The sequence below is a fragment of the Capricornis sumatraensis genome, chromosome 12 (assembly GCF_032405125.1).
Source record: "Capricornis sumatraensis isolate serow.1 chromosome 12, serow.2, whole genome shotgun sequence".
Taxonomy (NCBI): Eukaryota; Metazoa; Chordata; class Mammalia; order Artiodactyla; family Bovidae; genus Capricornis; species Capricornis sumatraensis.
In genome coordinates, this window is record NC_091080.1 from 30,238,993 (window position 1) to 30,258,516 (window position 19,524).

Consider the following 19,524-nt stretch of genomic DNA (forward strand, 5'->3'; position numbering starts at 1 on the left):
TCCAATACTCAATTGCAGGAGGCGGAGCACAGGCCATGGGAAGTCAGGGCTTGTCGGGAGCCGCGTTAGGCATTACTGACAAAATAGGGGCACGGCCCTAAACCCTCTCCCTTTGCTCCGTAGGCACGGACCCGGAATGAGGGAGTTAGGTTTTGTGATTCTGACTTGTTTTTTCCTTTCCTCGGCTGAGTTGACTGAGGAGACTATTAAGGTACTTATTGTTTTTGAGAGGAGCAGGAGAAGGCATAAAGCCTTCTGCAGCTGTGCTCAAAGAATAATTCTTAAAGTTAATCACTGACATTTGTTCAAGGACTTTTACAAAAAAGTGTTGCAGGGTGAGCACAGAGGCCGCAGCTTGAGACCATGGGAGGGATTCCTATCTGAAGCCTATTTGTGAGAAAAGTGTTTATGGCCAAGGAGTTTGCTGAATTTAGGGCTTAGGAATAATTAAAATAGTTAGAAGCTAAAGATTTAAGGATGGCTGTAATGTTACAATATTCTACTACAGCTTATAAAAATTAGGAACTTTAGAGATATTATTTAGCTAGAAGCCCTTTCTAAGAAATAGTGAGCTTAGGATACTAGGGGCAAACAGGACTTAGAAAGATAAGAAATAAACTGAGGAATGCGGTATGCAGCCCAGACATTAGCGTGAGTTACAGTGTATTCACAAGGACACATGAGAAGAAGTAGATAAGAGAATCGCTGAGGAAGGAACTCCTTTTGAGGGGCAACAATGATTTTTGGAGAAAAATAAATCTGGGTCAACGGGAACTAAAAATATCAAATCTCTGACCTAATGCTTTTGTAAAAGTATAAAAGAGAATCATAAGCTTCAAATAAACAAGCAGTCCAAGAAAACTGAGAGGCTGCCTCAGTTTCTCTTGCCGACACCGCCCACCCCTTCAGGGTGAATCCCTGGCTGCTGGAGCTGGACTCTGGCAAGGGGTGTTGAGTAGGAGGGGGCTGGGAGGAAGCTTGGGAGGGTTGGGCTCTGGTTGGGTGACCTGGGGAGGGTCTAAGGACACAGGGATCCACCCTGGCTCTGGTGCTATGAGAAGGCAGGGCAGATCTACCATTGGTGTCTCCTCTACAAGGAGGGGAAGCTGGGGGAGGATGAAGCTGTAATTGCAAAGAAGTAGCAGTCACTCATTTCGGCTAGGAGAGGAGGTTTCAGTATTTTGCAGGTCAGCCAGTGACCTGTTTTTGTCTTTGCTTCACCCAAATCGTGAAGCGGCCTTACTCTCTCGTTTTATTGTGGTCTCGGGGCAGCCTTGTCTGAGGCTAGTATGGTCCTGGGAGAGTCATGGATTCCAGGGGGGCCAGGTTCTGAATGTCTGAGGCTGCTGTTCTTTCTCTCTCAATAGCTTCGATCATTCTTGTTCTATAACTTGCAGATCTCAGTTTTATATGTGGGTATTTGCATATAGGATATGCAGCCTTTTGCAACAAGTACGATCCTGTTGGGTTGGATAAGAGAGTGAATATAAGAGGAAATATTATCCCCAGAAAGAACAGCTCAGTACTACTCCTTGGTCTCCCATCTAAACAGTTGGCCCTTTCGAGAACTGATGCCCTTCTCCTCCCCATCTTTTGCTTGGGTACCACGTTGCCTTCCTTGATATCCCTAGATGAATGCTTGGCAACAGGACAAAAACACAGCAACAATCCTTTCTCAGGATAAGAGTGATGATAAACTAGGATTTTCATTCTCATTTTGTTTTGAAAGAAGGATTCTTGTGTTTAATAATTTATAAGAGGAAAAGAATTTTATTTCATTATCAGTTCAGACTCTGTGTTCTGATCATCATTAACCATTGCTAGAGGTCACTGGACTGTGAACTGTCTTTAAAATTTTTTTCCCCAGTTCTTTTTTTTCTTCTACTAGAAAATAAACATTTCTTATTTCTGGTATTTAGAAGAGGTTTTTTTTTTTTTTTTTCTTTCTACTCAGAGGTATTAATGTTGCTATTCCCTTCTTACTCCTTGGAGAATGACCTGTTGGTCTCTTTGTGTGTCAGTATAACTAGTACAAAAATTAATTTATGGAATATTTTATGATATACTAAATATAATCACTTTGTTCTTGCTTATGAAGCTTAGGAATGCCACACTGACTTTTACGATAACTGCCTATCTACCCACATGCATGTTTACTCAGAAAATATTTGTGGGGCATATGCTATGTGCCCATACAGCTTTGTTCCAGGCACTGGGACACTAAGAAGGGAGGGAGGGGAGGCCAAGAGTCCAATGTCTGGGTTGGAATTCCTGTTCTGCCACTGCTGGGTAATTAGTTGACCTCGTTAAAGTTTGCATTCTTTCTCTGTAAAATCTGGGGATCACACTGCTCCTTCCGCTTAAGACTGCTGGGAGGACTCAAAGAATCAGTCACATGTTCACTGCCATGCTTGTCACAGTTAGTGTGCAGTGAAAGTCATCTCCCGCTCTCTTTTTTTTGAGGATAAACTGTTGAATTATTAGATGCTGTCCCTCCTCAAGGAACTGACTGACAATCAGGCTCACTCCCTTGTAAGGAGGCATCTCACTCATTCATGGGGAGGGTGTTTGGAGAGAGGAAGGGGAGTGCTAATGAGAAGTGAGCCTGATGGGTGAGGGTCCAGGCTAAGTGGAGAGTGAGAGAAAAAGTGGAGTCGAGAGCTTAGTCCATAGTTGTGTGTGTGTGTGAGTGTGTTAGCCACTCAGTCATGTCCGACTCTTTGCGACCCCATGGACTGTAGCCTGCTAGGCTCCTCTGTCCATGGGATTTTCCAAGCAAGAATACTGGAGTGGGTTGCCATTTCCTTCTCCAGGGGATCTTCCCAACCCGGGGATTAAACCCGGGTCTCCCACATTGCGGGCAGACGCTTTACCATCTGAGCCACCAGGGAAGATTTAGTCCATAGTTGAGAGCGGTGCAGTTCCAACATTAGGGACACAGTGTCAAGTGCTGACAGACAGCAGTCTCTTAGGACCTGCCAGACTGTGGTCAAGGTGGGGAGGGAGGGAGGCAGTGGAAACTGACGGGAGAGGCACGTGAGGACCAGATCTCATGGGCCATGTATTCCAAGCTTAGGACCTTAGACTTTACCCTGAGGACAGTAGGAATCTGGAGCCCGTCTGGAACATCACCACTTCCAGGAAGGTCACCCAGTTGTGTCAGACTCTTCACCACCCCATGGACTGCGGCACACCAGGCCTCCCTCAGCACACAGAGTCTGAACGGATAATGTCCTTTGCATCCAACCATCTCATTTTCTGACGCCCTCTTCTTCTGCCCTCAGTCTTTCCCAGCATCAGGGTCTTTTCTAATGAGTCATCTCTTCGCATCAGGAGGCCAAATTAATGGAGCTTCAGCTTCAGCATCAGTCCTTCCAATGACTGGCATGTGAATGTGAAGTTGCTCAGTCGTGTCTGACTCTTTGCCGCCCAATGGACTCCAGCCTACCAGGCTCCTCCATCCATAGAATTTTCCAGGCAAGGGTACTAGAGTGGGTTGCCATTTCCTTCTCCAGGGGATCTTCCCAACCCAGGGACCAAACCCGGGTCTCCTGCATTGCGGGCAGACACTTTACCATCTGAGCCACCTCAGAATAATCCAATGATTATTCAGGGTTTATTTCCTTTAGGATTGACTGGTTTGATCTCCTTGTTATCCAAGACAGCAAGGGTTCCAAGAAGGTACTTAACTAATTTTTTGATGGATAAATGAAATTGCATAGAGATGTTTGTTTCAGCACATTAAAAAAGAAAGAAAGTTTTCATACTTGGACCTACAGTGAATTATATTCTCATTCACAGGACATAGTGACAGTCATCCACGTGCCCCTCCAACCCCTCTTTTGATATTTCTTGCCTTCTCATTCCTTATCCCATTCTTTTGTCGATTAAAGACACCCATTTCTTATGTGTTTGATATATAGCCTTAAATGTGCATGTATCCTTCTAAAAGATATGTTGTCTTATGTAGTTCTAATTTACCGATATTTTTTTCTGCCCTAAATCTTTTCCTACTTCTCTTTTTCCCTCTTGATAGAAAGCATCCACGTTGCCATGTGTACATTAGTTCACTATGTATACCTCTAATTCATTGCTTGGCTCAGTGGGTAAAGAATCTGCTTGCAGTGCAGGAGACTCAGGTTTGGTCCCTGAGTCAGGAAGATCTCCTGGAGGAGGGCATGGCAACCCACTCCGGTATTCTTGCCTGGAGAATCCCATGGATAGAGGAGCCTGGTGGACTATAGTCTATGGGGTCGCAAAGAGTTGGACACGACTGAAGTGACTGAGCACACACTCCTGCTGCATAGTCCATATATAGTATACAGAAAAGGAGCACGTCAAGGCTGTATACTGTCACCCTGCTTATTTAACTTATATGCAGAATACGTCATGAGAAACGCTGGGCTGGAAGAAACACAAGCTGGAATCAAGATTGCCAGGAGAAATATCAATAACCTCAGATATGCAAATGACACCACCCTTATGGCAGAAAGTGAAGAGGAACTAAAAAGCCTCTTGATGAAAGTGAAAGAGAAGAGTGAAAAAAGTTGGCTTAAAGCTCAACATTCAGTAAACGAAGATCATGGCATCCGGTCCCATCACTTCATGGGAAATAGATGGGGAAACAGTGGAAAGTGTCAGACTTTATTTTTTGGGGCTCCAAAATCACTGCAGATGGTGACTGCAGCCATGAAATTAAGAGACACTTACTCCTTGGAAGAAAAGTTATGACTGACCTAGATAGCATATTCAAAAGCAGAGACATTACTTTGCCAACTAAGGTCCGTCTAGTCAAGGCTATGGTTTTTCCTGTGGTCATATATGGATGTGAGAGTTGGACTGTGAAGAAGGCTGAGCGCCAAAGAATTGATGCTTTTGAAGTGTGGTGTTGGAGAAGACTCTTGAGAGTCCCTTGGAATGCAAGGAGATCCAACCAGTCCATTCTGAAGAAGACCAGCCCTGGGCTGTCCTTGGAAGGAATGATGCTAAAGCTGAAACTCCAGTACTTTGGCCACCTCATGCAAAGAGTTGACTCATTGGAAAATACTCTGATGCTGGGAGGGATTGGGGGCAGGAGGAGAAGGGGACGACAGAAGATGAGATGGCTGGATGGCATCACTGACTCAATGGACGTGAGTCTGAGTTGGTGATGGACAGGGAGGCCTGGCGTGCTGTGATTCATGGGGTTGCAAAGAGTCCGACACGACTAAGCAACTGAATTGAACTGAACTGAACTGATAGCATTGTTTGATGGTGTCCCTGGTGGCTCAGAGGTTAAAGCATCTGCCTCCAATGCGGGAGAACCAGGTTCGATCCCTGTGTCAGGAAGATCCCCTGGAGAAGGAAATGGTAACCCACTCCAGTATTCTTGCCTGGAGAATCCCATGGACAGAAGAGCCTGGCAGGCTACAGTCCAAGGGGTCGCAAAGAGTCAGACACGACTGAGCTACTTCACTTCATAGCATTGTTTAGAATAACTGTTTGAAATAACCTAAATATTGCAGGTTAAGGAATGGGTGAGTAACCATGGTACATTAGCAGTGTGAAATAGCCTGTCTCCAATGATGGTTCTGGATGCCATGGGAAAGGTATTTATGGCAATCTTAACGGAGAAAAGCAGACAAAAATAGTTTTGCACTGTCTATTCTAAAGGAGATCAGTCCTGGGTGTTCTTGGGAAGGACAGATGCTAAAGCTGAAACTCCAATACTTTGGCCACCTCATGCGAAGAGTTGACTCATTGGAAAAGACTCTGATGCTGGGAGGGATTGGGGGCAGGAGAAGAAGGGGATGACAGAGGATGAGATGGCTGCATGGCATCACCGACGTGAGTTTGAGTGAACTCTGGGAGTTGGTGATGGACAGGGAGGCCTGGCATGCTGCGATTCATGGGGTCGAAAAGAGTCGGACGCGGCTGAGCAGCTGAACTGAACTGAACTGACTGTGAAAACAACCACATAAAAACACATATTCAAACAGCCAATGGCTGGGAATGTTCAGAGAAAGATGAAAATAGCTCTAGAGCAATACCTCTCTGCGGCCTGCCCCAGAGCTGGCCTCTGGGTGCCCCTCCTCTACCAGAAAGGCTTCCTCTCTGCCAGGTGCTTCCTGCAGTCACCTTCAGTTGCATTTGTCTGCCCTGGTGGGAAGTAGGATGGAAACAGAGAATCTTTTCAGAAGGCCGAGATGATCTAGTGCTGCAGCATTTACCTATCTTCAAGATTAAACAAAAACCGATAAGTGCCTTAAGAGTTATGCATATTACTCTTTCATTTGTGCAAAATAAGAGTAAGACACAGGAGCTTGTTTGTGAATGGAAAAATTCTGGAAGAACAGATAAGAGACTGATAACAGTAACTACCCTGGGGGAGGGGGATTGGGGGTCTGGGGTAGCAGGGTGTCAAACTTATTCTTAAGTAGGAGACACACACTTGGTACCTTTTCTAAAACCGTGTACAATTAAAATTTTATTTTTGAGAAGTTTAAATACGTAAATATCATGACTCTGACTTTGTAAACATCGCTTTTAAAAAGTCTTGACTTGTTACAAATCAACGTCTTCCAAAACAACAAATGTATATTTTGGGCCTCAAACTGTGCCCCTCTTTGGAGTAATGAGGACTAACCCCAATTTGAGGTCTGCTTTGCATGCATTTTGTCATGAATCACAAAGCACACCAGATTCTGGCATTAATTCCAACGCAGAATGCAAGCGCTATCCAGAAACGTTGACGAGGAACAGCGGCATGAGGATTCGGGTGTGACGGTTCTCGTCCTCAGGAGGAATTTGCGCCAGGCTTTGCGTCCGGCCAGGTGTGCGCGCGTCCGCCAGCCTACTGGGGCGGCGAGCGTCAAGCCTCCGGGGGCCCCATGGCCCGGGACCCGGCCTCGCCGCGATCTCCCCGGGCCGCGCGCGCGGACCGCCGCTGGGAGCGCGGACCCGGAGCCTCCGGGCCCAGGCGACCCCGCCCCCGGGCCGCGTCACGGGGCGCCGCGGGTGAGCAGCTACCATTGGCCGAGCCGCGGAGGGGGGAGAGGCCGCGACCCTTCCCTGCCGGCGGGCGACGAGCCAGGGGGCCGGCAGCCTGGGCCCGGCGCTCAATTTAAACTCTGAAATCTGGGCCGCTGGCGGACTCCGGAAACGAGACGACGTTCGCCCGGCCGGCCGCGCGCCCCGGGCCCCGCCGCATTCCCGGAATCGACCCTTCTCCCGCCATTTGCCACCCGCGTCTCGCCGAGCCCGCGCTCCGAGGGCTGAGGCCCGCGGCCGCCGGGAGCGGACGAGTGGCATGGCGCGCGGCGCGGACGGCGGGGACGGGGCTCGCGTCTGGCAGCACGTGTTCCTGCTCCCAGGTAACCACGCCGGCCCCGGGGCGGCGGCGCGCGGGCGCGGCCCGGGCTCCTGCCCTGGGCGGCCCGGCCCGAGAGCGCGCCGGGCGGGTTCTCGGCGACGGGGCGCGCCCCCTCCGGCCCGCGGTCCCTCGCGCGCGCGCGAACCCTGACTGTTTGCGAGTCAGCGCCGAGTCTAGGGGCTGCCGACCCCGGCCCTGCCCCCGCGGCCGCGCGTGGGGGACTCGAGTGTCACCCGGAACACGTGGTTCCTCCTCTTGGTCACAGTGCCCTCGGTTTCGCTTTTTTTTTTTTAAACCTGAGCCGGAAGCGCAGAAGCAGACCGAGTGGATTTTCCCCGTTCGGATTCTTTGTGGATCGGGTGGCCTGGAGGGAGCGGCGCAGGCTTGGGGAGGGCCGCGCGGGTTCAGGACCTGGGGGCCAGCGGCGAGGCCTGGAGGTGTCTGCTCTTGGGGTGTAATTTGGTATGTCCTAGTCGACAGTTGTCTTAGCGTCTGAGCCCTACTAGATCGGAACCTAGAATCCAATAGGTTCGCATTGACCTGAAGGCTGTGCTGTCTTAACACTTTCCCTCCACTGGACATGCCTTGATTTGTGAGGCTGCATGGTGGTGGGGGTTAGGACAAGGGTGATTCGGAGAGATTCAGGCAGGTAGCTAAGGATTGGAGTCAGCCTTGTCACCTCCCCGGGATGGTGACCACATCCAGGCCTGCAGGGGCTAGAGATGATGGACGTCAGTTGCCACCTATGATGGCATGAAGTGGCAGAATAAATGGAGTTTGGGACCAGGGAGTGCAAGCCAGAAAGTTTTGGCCTTTTCAAAGGAGGATACATTGATTTGATGGCGTAATTGAATATAGGAAAGCCCATTCTTCTCTGTATCTAATTTTGAGATGTAGCTCAGCAAATGCAGTATTTTTGCAGTAAATGATACTCTGATGTCAGATGTAGTTGCCCAGTAATTTAGATTTTTATGTGTTCTTAGTTGCTCAGTCATGTCTGACTCTGTGATCCCTTGGACTATAGCCCGCTAGGCTCCTCTGTCCATGGGGTTTTTCAGGCAAGAATACTAGAGTGGGTAGTCATTTCCTTCTTCAGGGGATCTTCCTGACCCAGGGATGAAACCTGAATCTCTTACGTCTCCTACATTGGAGGCTGATTCTTTACCTTCTGAGCCATCAGGGAAGATTTTTATGATAGATATTGAAAATTATTACAGGATAATCTGTCAAGGATATTTTGTGTGTGTTTAACTTTTCTTCTCTTTGTAGAGAAGTATACATATCGTTGTCCCTTTATAAAGAAATATAACATATATATTGTTGTTTAATCATTTGGTCATGACCGGTCCGACTCTTTGTGACCCCATGAACTGTAGCCTGCCAGGCTCCTCTGTCCATGGGATTTCCCAGACGAGAATACTGGAGTGGGTTGCCATTTCCTCCTCTAGGGGATCTTCCCGACCCAGACCCAGATCATACCTGCCTCTCCTGCACTGGCAGGCAGATTCTTTACTGCTGAGCCACCTGGGAAACCCATGTACATATAGTAAAGTGTAAAAGTTTTAAGTGTGCAAGTCCATGAACTTTTCATATGTGTACACCCGTGTCACCATTCCACACATCAAGACCTAGAACTTATCCTGTGAGCTCCTCTTGCCTGTTCTAGATGGCCTCAGTAACCTCTATGCTGACCTCTGTCACCAGGTATTTGCTCTGCCTGTTTGGTCAAGCACGTGATTCTTAACCCCTTGCATCTTTTACTCAGCGTTACGTCTGTGAGGCTCATCTGTAGTCTGTAGCAGTGGTCAGGATTGTTGGTTCATTTGTGTTTTCCTTGCTGTGTCTATTTTATTGTATGCAGAGTCATATTATTTTTTTCCACTACTGAGGATGGATATTTGGATTATTTTTTCCTGATTGTAACTATTACGAGTTGCTGCTACTGCTGCTAAGTCACTTCAGTCACGTCTGACTCTGTGCGACCCCATAGATGGCAGCCCATCAGGCTCCTCCATCCCTGGGATTCTCCAGGCAAGAGCACTGGAGTGGGTTGCCATATCCTTCTCCAGTGCATGAAAGTGAAAAGTGAAAGGGAAGTCGCTCAGTCGTGTCCGACTCTTTTTGACCTCATGGACTGCAGCCCACCAGGCTCCTCCATCCATGGGATTTTCCAGGCAAGAGTACTGGAGTGGGGTGCCATTGCCTTCTCCATATTAGGAGTTACACTTCTACGAACACTTTTATGAGGCTTTAAGTAGCAGGATGTAATCATTTCTCTGTGGTGCAAACCCAGGAGTAGAATTGCTGGCCCTGGATATTGTGTTTAGCTTTGGTGGACACTGCTCAACAGTTTTCCAAAGTGGTTGTACCGATTTATTTGCCCAGCTGTGTGAGAGTTCCCGTTGCTCCACATCCTCACTGGAGATGTTTGTAGTTTGTGTAAGGCAAATTAATGCAAAATTCAGGGTTTTCATAGAGTCTAGTAAATAGTAAAGGGATGCCTGATACCCGAGATTTTAATGGTGGGAACTCTAATCATTCAGAGTGCATAAAAATAATTCAGATACACATAATGGCTGAGAATAATTTGAATTTCTTGTTCTATTTAATAAGTATTGAAATTTTCATTCTTCAAGTATGTTTGTATCCTCATAGTATTAAACACAAAATCTTTAAGATAATTAAATATTGATTGCATCCCTGAAATTCATAGGGTCAATATTTCTTCTTTCGGACCACAAGAATTTCAGTCCAGTTCCTGTTCAAAGCTGGGACGTACCGTGACCTTCAAACTCATTGGAGGAGGCTGAGCCAGCTGTTAAGAAACTGTTGAACAGGGTGGTCAGGCAGGCTGGCTCTGGAACACTTAGAACTTGAGCCTCTAGTGCCTGTAATTCTTCTAACTGGCCTTTACTGCCACCTGCAGGCTCTGGGAATTACAGATGCCGGTGGTGTGATAGTTACCTCTGTGCAACTGTACTTCTCAAACTTGGGGGCATCAGTCACCTGGGGAACTGAGCCTTGGAGAGTCTCTGACTCAGTAGGTCTGGGGGCAGAATGCGCATTTCTAACAAGGTACCCAGTGATGCCAGTGGTGCTGGTCAGAGGTTCCACTAGGAACCACTGCATAGGCCAGCCCTAGGGAGCTGGACTGGGAGATAGAAACAGCCAGCCTCAGGTTTAGCTGTCTTTATCTTTATGGTGGGTCAGAATTCCCACAGTCACGGGAGTACATGTAAGTACAGGGTATGAGGCCCATCTTCACAGACTTCTTGTTTTTCTTCCAGTAGATGAAAAGTCTGCCCCAGTAAGTTATGCATTTGAGTGGAGGAGAACCGTACCCTACCGCTGTTGTTTGCTTGGTTGCTAAGTCGTGTTCAACTCTTTGTGACTCCATGGACTGTAGCCTACCAGGCTCCTCTGTCCATAGGGTTCTCCAGGCAAGAATACTGGGGCGAGTTGCCTTTCCCTTCTCCAGGGGACCTGACCCAGGGATCAAACCCATGGCTCCTACCGAATCTCCTGCATTGCAGGTGGATTCTTTCCTGCTGAATCAGTGGGGAAGCCCATACCTTGCCATACAACTGTATTATATCTTAAAGGACACAGTAAAGGACGTATTAAAAAGTACTAGTTAGGTCTCTCTGCTGCTAGTTTTCAGTTTGTCTGAGAAGTCCAATATCCCAGAAAAACAAGAGCTGAAACTTGGAAGGGACACTTGTGAGGTAGTCAGACGTGGGGCCTTGATTTTTATAGGCCAGTGGAAACAGAACGGCCTCCCGTTTCAGCAAGGTAAGCGTTTCTTGCAGTTTGGGTTGGTCTTCAACATTTCTCCCACATGGCCTGGAACACTAGCTGGTTTGCACTTTTAGTTGCTACAAGAGACCGTGAACATCTCTACTTTTTGGAATAAGGTAGAAGTTTCCAGCTCTCTTTGCTGCCCTAAAAGTAAATGTTTTAAGTTATATTTTTAATATTTTTCTCTAGTCCAAGTTTTGTATGCTTGTCGGTCCTAATAAGTTGGAGTGGATGCCAGCAGGAACGGATTCAGTGAATGCAGGAGCGAAGACTGGGTAGACTGCTCCTGTGGCTGAACTCTGTTACTTAGCCATCCCCAAGGAAACATGGAAGGGTTGGGAAACCCTAACGTTATGTGAGGGAAAAATAAAGTACAGAAATGATCTCAGGGATCACGCTGAAATCTTGCCTTAGTCAGCTGCTGCCTGATTGGAGAGTCCAGGTCAAACTAGGGCTTCCCTGGTAGTTCAGATGGTGAAGAATCTGCCTATAATGTGGGAGACCTGGGTTTGATCTTTGGGCCAGGAAGATCCCCTGGAGAAGGGAATGGCAACCCACTCCAGTATTCTTCCCTGGAAAATCCTATGGACAGAGGAGCCTGGCAGGCTACAGTCCATGGAGTTATAAAGAGTCAGACATGACTGAGCGACTAACACTTTCCCTTTCAGGTCAAACTGGATTAAACATCTTCAGCTGTAGACAAATTCTGCAATAAAGTTATTTCCCTTTACTTTATGGAAATACACATTTTAAAGTATTTTAGGTATTTGGTATTTTTCCCTCACAGATCGCATTAGCAATGCCAGCTTTTGGAGGCGGAGTGCAGATGGAGTGCTGTCTGGGAGATTATTCCAGGCCTGCCTGCCTTAGACATTCCAAGTACAGAAACGACCCTTGCGTGTGAGGTGCCGTGTTAATCACACATAATAATATCAGATTTGTCTCTCAAGAAGAAACACAAAAATAGATTTGTATGACTGCAAGCTTTAAAGCTATATTCTAATTAATGGATTAAAAAAGATTAAATTAAAAAGGAAAAACGAATTTCTTATTTAATAATAGACAAAAATTTATATTAATGTTACATTTGATTAGAGACTCATAGCTATTTTTTCATAGACCCACAAGAAACACCTCTTGTTTGAAAAGTAAAAGTTTAATGTGGCAAAGAAAGAATTACTATAGACCCAAATGACTTTTCAATGACCCTAAAAAAATAAAACTTTCTTCCTCTTTTTACCTGAAGGCATATGGCTAGCCTCAGAAGAGTGTAAGCAGGTTATTTTGTTCTTTGTCAATACCGTTTGCATGTATGTGTGTCTGTACTTAGAATTACACCTTGTGGGCTGGAAGCTTCTCTGCTTCCAGAAGAGCTTGATCACCTGGGGGTAACCTGCGTTAAGTTGGACAGAGACAGGGAACCTGGCGGGTTCATGTGCTGACTTTCCACAACTCCGAATCATTCAGCTCAGCTTCCTGGAAGATGTGTCATTTACCGAATAGTAAGGCTGATGGCCGAGAGGGAGTCTCTGAGTTTTCCAGCAGAGTGTTTTTCACATGTTCCATACAAATCCTCAATCTGGTTTTGTCTTTATGAAACGTTTTTGGAGTTAACCTGGCTGACCTTTCTCCGATGACCGCTCACTGGACACGCTCCCCTTGCTCTCTGAGCACGTTCTGGAGTGAATGGACCCCATCAGTTGCCAGTCAGTATAATCCGGCGGTTTCCAGAGCTTGATCCGGTCCTGCTAGCAATTGTTCCAAAAGGCCTTGGATGTTTGTAAGTCAGGACTCAAGATTCCCACATATTTATCCTCCAGGGCAGAAAAGAATTCATAAAAGGAAAGTAAGACATGCTCATGATTTTTTTTTTTTCCACTTGAATAGCAGAATAGGGACTGCTTGGTTCTCCCCCCACCCCCGCCACGCTCTGAGCGTTAACCATGATGTTTTAAGAAACAAACAGCTCATCAACGTTCTCAAAAGCCTGGCAATAATAAAAACACACCTAAAAAGTAGATGTATACTATTTATGAGCTCTGTGTCCTTGGAAAAGCTGCTCGTTGTAAAGCCTCCATTTCCTCATCTCTGCAGTGGGGAGAATAGTACTGGTCTCACGGGGTTGTTGTCTGTTGGCTTGAATTAAATGTCAGCCCCCTCCTGGACCCCAGCCTCTTAGCTCCCAGACCTGGGACAGAGGAGGCGTGCAATGAGCATTTGCTGAAGAACAAATGCCTCTCATTCTATTTCTCCCCACAGCCTTTGTCTTTGCTCATACTGTCCTTTTTCTTCCCTTTCCCCTTCCATCCAAATTCTACCCTTGATTCAAGGCTTGGTTCGCCTTTGTCTTGCCATTTGTATGTATCACAAAATGAATTCCAGTGTTCTCTTTTCTGTCTCTGCGTTGATTTCACTATTACTCTTACTGTCTATTTACTGGATTCCTCAGTGAGATACTTAGCACTACTTTGGGGTTACACAGCTTCCCTTTCTTTGAGTGCCCATGACTTGTGCCTGCCTGGACCCCTGCACACTCTTTTCGACATACTTTGCTTGGCAAAGAAATGTTGAAGAACTCTTATCTCTAACCCAGCGCAGGTGTCACCTCCTGCAGGAAGCCTGCCTTCGGGGCCGCTCCCACTGTTAGTGTGCGACTTAGCCACACCTCTCCCACCACCTACACGTTTCATCACGGTTGTTCAGTTCGTTGTCGTTTATATATGAGTGTGTGTTGGATGCCCAGTGCGTGCCTGAAGCTGGGGAGGATCCCGGCACTTTCTCCCCGGTGGCCCCATTAGTTCCTCAGTGGTAGGCTCGCCTCTGAAAGCATACATGCCACCAGACCCTTCCAGCGTTTTTTGTTCTGAGGTCCTCCATATGTCCTTTTAAAATACCTTTAAAAGGAAGGGCCTTTCTGTTCTAGGTGTGGCTGTTTGCTGAAGTGGAGTGAGCCCTCTGGTGAAAGGTTCTGACCTGCTCTGAGCCCATTTTCTACCTCCTGAACCTGCAAGGATCCGGGCCACTGAAGGCTCTCCAGCCAGAGTCAATCCCCCTGTGAGGGTTTGATGTCCCCACAGCTTTTGACAGGGCTCTCTGCCATCTCCAGCTGCTCATTTAACCTCGGTTTTGACCATTTAACTGTTTATTTAACCACATTGTTCTCCAGTGTTTTTTTTCAGTAACATTTTTTAAGTTAGGACGGTACATAGTGCAGAAATTTTAGTAATGCAGAAAAATATACAGAAAAAAGAGATTTGCCCATCATCCAGCCACTTAAAAATAACAATTTTAGGAATATTTTTTCTAACCTTTTTGTGTTTTTGGTGTTGTAGAATAAATCCCAGTGGCATTTTTTTTCCTCATTTTTCTATTCCTGCTTTTATTTCACTGTTTACTCTTATTTGCTAGAACAGTGACTAAAACACTGAGGGACATTGAGGTTACACAAGAGTACTGTGTGGCTCTGTGTGCTATACTTCTACACAGAATTAGGGAAGGATGGCTAGACTGATTTAATGCAGAGCTGTGTGTGTGCTGAGTCATTTCAGTCGTGTCTGACTCTCTGACTCTCTGTGACCCTGTGGACTATAGCCCACCAGGCTCCTCTGTCCATGGGATTCTCCAGGCAAGAATACTGAAGTGGGTTGCCATTCTCTTCTCCATGGCATCTTCTAGGGGGCCAAAATTTTTTTCTCCTTTTTTTTGAGAAAGACAGAAACTCCATGACATGAATAAGCTGACAAAGAGAATCTGTAGGTCATACTTTGAGCATTGAAGAGGCTTGTGACGAGCCAAAATCAGATGGTGACTGCAGCCATGAAATTAAAAGACGCTTACTCCTTGGAAGAAAAGTTATGACCAACCTAGATAGTGTATTCAAAAGCAGAGACATTACTTTGCTGACTAAGGTCCGTCTCGTCAAGGCTATGGTTTTTCCTGTGGTCATGTATGGATGTGAGAGTTGGACTGTGAAGAAGGCTGAGCACCGAAGAATTGATATTTTTGAACTGTGGTGTTGGAGAAGACTTGAGTGTCCCTTGGACTGCAAGGAGATCCAGCCAGTCCATTCTGAAGGAGATCAACCCTGGGATTTCTTTGGAAGGAATGATGCTAAAGCTGAAGCTCCAGTACTTTGGCCACCTCATGCGAAGAGTTGACTCATTGGAAAAGACTGATGCTGGGAGGGATTAGGGGCAGGAGGAGAAGGGGACGACCGAGGATGAGATGGCTGGATGGCATCACGGACTCGATGGACGTGAGTCTGAGTGAACTCTGGGAGATGGTGATGGACAGGGAGGCCTGGCGTGCTGTGATTCATGGGGTCACAGAGTCGGACACGACTGAGCGACTGAACTGAACTGAACTGTGACTAGTTTATTTATACTGTGAGAAATCAACCAAATAAGAATTGTCACTTCGCAGGGTGCTGCTGCTGCTGCTAAGTCATGTCAGTTGTGTCCGACTCTGTGTGACCCCACAGACGGCAGCCCACCAGGCTCCCCCGTTCTTGGGATTCTCCAGGCAAGAACACTGGAGTGTGTTGCCATTTCCTTCTCCAATGCATGAAAGTGAAAAGGGAAAGTGAAGTCTCTCAGTCGTGTCCGACCCTTAGTGACCTCGTGGACTGCAGCCTACCAGGCTCCTCCATCCACGGGATTTTCCAGGCAAGAGTACTGGAGTGGAGTGCCATTGCCTTCTCTGGCTTCACAGGGTAGGCAGTACATATTAGGAATGGCTTATCTTTACGAGTGGACAAAGAGAGAAAATTCAGTCAGATGCCAGAAGGGTGAAGATAAATTCATAGACCCATAGTGAACGTACAGCCAGGCTAGGATGTTTTGGAAGCCATTTGAGCTTGAATTTTTGAAGACAAGTGTGGTTTCCTGCAAGCGACCCTGGCACATTTGCCATAAGTAGGATGCTTGTTTGAATGGACCATGGGTCTACCTTAGTCTGGAAATCACTCTTTCTTTCATGTGGGACCAACACATCCTGATGGTGTGTTAGAAAACCTGACTGTGCTTCTTCAGGACTTCCTTAGCAGGGCCATGTGTGCTTGGCAAAGGCTAGCTGTGTGGGGCAGGGTGGCGGGGTGGTGGAGAGCTCTGAGACCTCGGGAGTAGGGCGCCCCAGCACCCGGAGGTCCAGGGTGTGTTCCTGTCTCAGTGGTCACTTCGTCTTTTTAAACCAATTTCCTCCAGTCAGTATGAAACAGGCTGCATACACCCTGCACCCAGGCCTCAAACCTCCTGGTGTCTGCTGGCAGAAGCTGCCCCCTTCTCTTAGCTGTCTGTCTTCAAGACAGCCTTCTGACTGGTTCCCTGTGACTGCTTGTAACCCAGCCTCCACCCCCCGTGAGCTGTAACGGAGGAGCTGTGAGCTCCATGAGCAGCGTAGGTGGGAGAGGAGGACCACAGAGGGTGCTGAGGGCGTCCCCTTTGTCCAGAAGAAGGAAAAAGTGCAGGGCGGATGGCCCAAGAGCCAGCCCCTGCTTTCACTCAGCCGTGAGACCCAGCTCCAGCCAGGAGCCTCAGCCACACGTGACCTGGCCTGTCCTGGTAATTGGTAGTCTTTGAATGGCATAGAGGTACGGCAGTGCCTGTGTGCCCAGTCACTTTAGTTGTGTCCAACTCTCCTTGCTTTGCCAAGGTTTATATCATTTTTAGGAAACCCACCTGCTAGGCCCGTATCTTCCATCTCTTACACTGTTATAGTACACGCTGGCATATGTTATTGTATTTGACCCTCACGGCAACCATGGGAAGTAGTCCACAGAGGCTTTCCCCATTTTAAAGACTTCAAGAAGTCAAATAATCTGCCCAACGCTCAATAGGAGTTAAGGGGCAGAGACCGCCAGCTCTCCCAGGTCTTCCAGGCCCTCTGCTCTGTGTGCAAGGCCACTCTGCCTGCAGCTGATGGTCCTCTCCCCCATGGGGGCAGTGGGAGGGCCAGGCTGCGTGCCCTCCGTTGTCAGTGTGATGACCGGGAGCCAGACTCACCTCCTTTCCATGAACCAGCGCTGTTATTGGACATCCCAGCCAGGTCTATCCTTTCTACCTCTCTAGGATTCTCCTGCGTCCCACGTATTTCAAGGCCTCGGCTCCATCTCCTTATGTTGCTGACCTTTGTGGCTTTGAGTGGTTGCAAACCTGGAGTTCTGCATTAGTTTAGTGCACAAGCCATTCCTAGAAACATGGCCACTGATAGGTCAGCCTTAAAAGAAAAGAGATTTTATCTCCTGTGGTCTTGGCTCAGGAGGTCTTGGCACTTTTATTTTTTCTTCGAAACTTCAAAATGAAAAGATATTCTTAGAGGAACCCGTTACTGGGAAATTGTTTTCCCTAGTCCATGCCACTCCAGCTTTTCTTGGTTTGCCTCCTGTAGTGGTTGAGCAAGCTGAGAGCTTCAAAGCAGGGAAAATGACCCAGATCTCTTTGATAATAGTGCTGACATCTTGGGAAGGGAAGGCGTATAGTTGTTACTGAAATTAGCATTCCTGGAAGCGGCAAGTAGCTTGAAAACTGTGCTGATTTGTCTTGCATGCCTTATACTTGTGTCCTAGCAAAGCCTTCCCAAGGAGATATCCCTGGCTATCAGGCAGAAGGAACCAGCGGATCTGAGTATATTCTAATGACTAGAGTCTAAAAACGAACTGAGACCTATTTTAGAGCACAGCATTACATGAGCATGAGAGTGATAATCTTTTTTTTTTTTCCCCTGCTGGGTCTTCTTAAGAAACCTGAATAGCCTTGATATGGTATCTAAAAATAAAATGAGTGGTGCTTTGATGTCTGTTCCTTCTTCTCCATGTAACAGTGGGTGTGTGTTTCTCAGCGCTTATCTGCTATGTGCCAAAAATCAGACAGGGTCAGGAACAAATGCGCATGGCTTCCAAGTCATGAGAACACTTGGCAAAAAGGTGGCTCTTCTCTTTTCCCCTGTTTCGTATCTTTGAACGGTATGAAGAAACTTGTCTTAACCAGGAGAGGGATAAGAAACAGCTGCCAGGTTTAAAAACTAGTTGATAAATATCTGCAGATGAAAAATAATGTTCCATTTTGGCTTGTGTAGTACTTTCCAAGTAACCTTTCAAAATTACTGAATGGTTTTATTACAGATTAAATATTTAGAGAGGAACATAATCGTGTAACTGAAAAATACCTTGATTTGATACATTGAACTATTTTATATTTTGTATTTGCTGTTATCTACTGAATTTGCTTTCACTTATTTAAAGCAATGTCAGTTACCACTTGTAAATATTGAACTTTGTTTTCTTCCTAATGAACATGTTTTGTCATGTACTATTCTTTTCTTACCCTCTGAAATCACCATCTACACATATTCATTAAAAATTACTGAATGTTAAGTCTGTGCTTTTGATTATGTGCTGTACCCTCATTTTTAAGCATTAAAATGTCATAGATAATTGGGGGCAGGGCTGTATACAGCTGTGCATAGGATATTGTAATAGGAAGATCAGTTTCTTTTCTTTTTTTTTTTTTACCAAACTTCACTTACCTGTTTTTATCACCAGTGTTTCTTGTATCTCACAATAGATTTCTCTCATCCTTCTTTTATATATTTTCTGATCCTGTCTTTTTCTCTTTCTCCCTTTCCTCAGCTCCCCCTCCTTCCTCTTCCTTTCACTTCACCCCTGGCATTGTGGGGTACGGGCTGGCTTGGAGTGAGGGCAGCTGTTTCAGCAAGAAGACTCTAAGAAGGACAGGATAGGGCTTTGAGGTGTTAGTGTCACAGGAGAGCAGTTATACCAAGATAATTATTGTGCTTCAGAGCTTCCTTCTCATTTCCTGAGTTAAGAAGGAAGAGTCTTCAGATTAAGAGTTTCTCTAAAGGATCATAGTTTAAAAATGTTGCCTGATTTAAATATTGGCTCCCTGTATAGCTGAATAGCTCTATGACCTTGGACAGGTTTCTTAACTTCAGTCAAATTTTTCATTAAAAAATTGTAAGTTAAAATTGTACCTCCCTCATGGAGGTATATTACGTATATGTATATGTGCGTATGCATATCTGCGTGCTCAAGTCGCTTCAGTCGTGTCCGATTTTCTTCGTGACCCCGTGGACTGTAGCCTGCCAGACTCCTCTGTCCATGAGATTCTTCAGGCAAGAATACTGGAGTGGGTTGCCATGCCCTCCTCTGGGGGATCTTCCCCACCCAGGGATTGAAATGGCAGCTCCTGCAGCTCCTGCATTGCAGGCGGATTCTTGACTGCTGAGCCACCAGGGAAGCCTATGTTTATTGTATATGTATATAAAGGTCTAAATGCTATATACAAATGAGCTATTATTTTACGTTTACTGTACACAGTTGTCTCTGTGTCATTGTATGTTTTCTTTAAAGTTCACGTGTC

General features: G+C 46.5%; 1 protein-coding gene across 3 annotated transcripts in view; it reads left to right on the top strand.

The window, feature by feature from the left end:
* Positions 1-7,225: 7,225 nt before the first annotated feature.
* RNASEH2B (ribonuclease H2 subunit B) overlaps positions 7,226-19,524 on the top strand; it is a 67,505-nt gene continuing 55,206 nt past the window's right edge. Inside the window, exon 1 of one of the 3 annotated variants that reach the window (XM_068984535.1) lies at positions 7,226-7,352. In XM_068984535.1, coding sequence (XP_068840636.1) covers positions 7,289-7,352 — 64 coding nt within the window. In that variant the 5' untranslated portion in view covers positions 7,226-7,288. The remainder of the gene's footprint in view (positions 7,353-19,524) is intronic. The other 2 variants (XM_068984533.1, XM_068984534.1) reach the window with 2 other exon arrangements.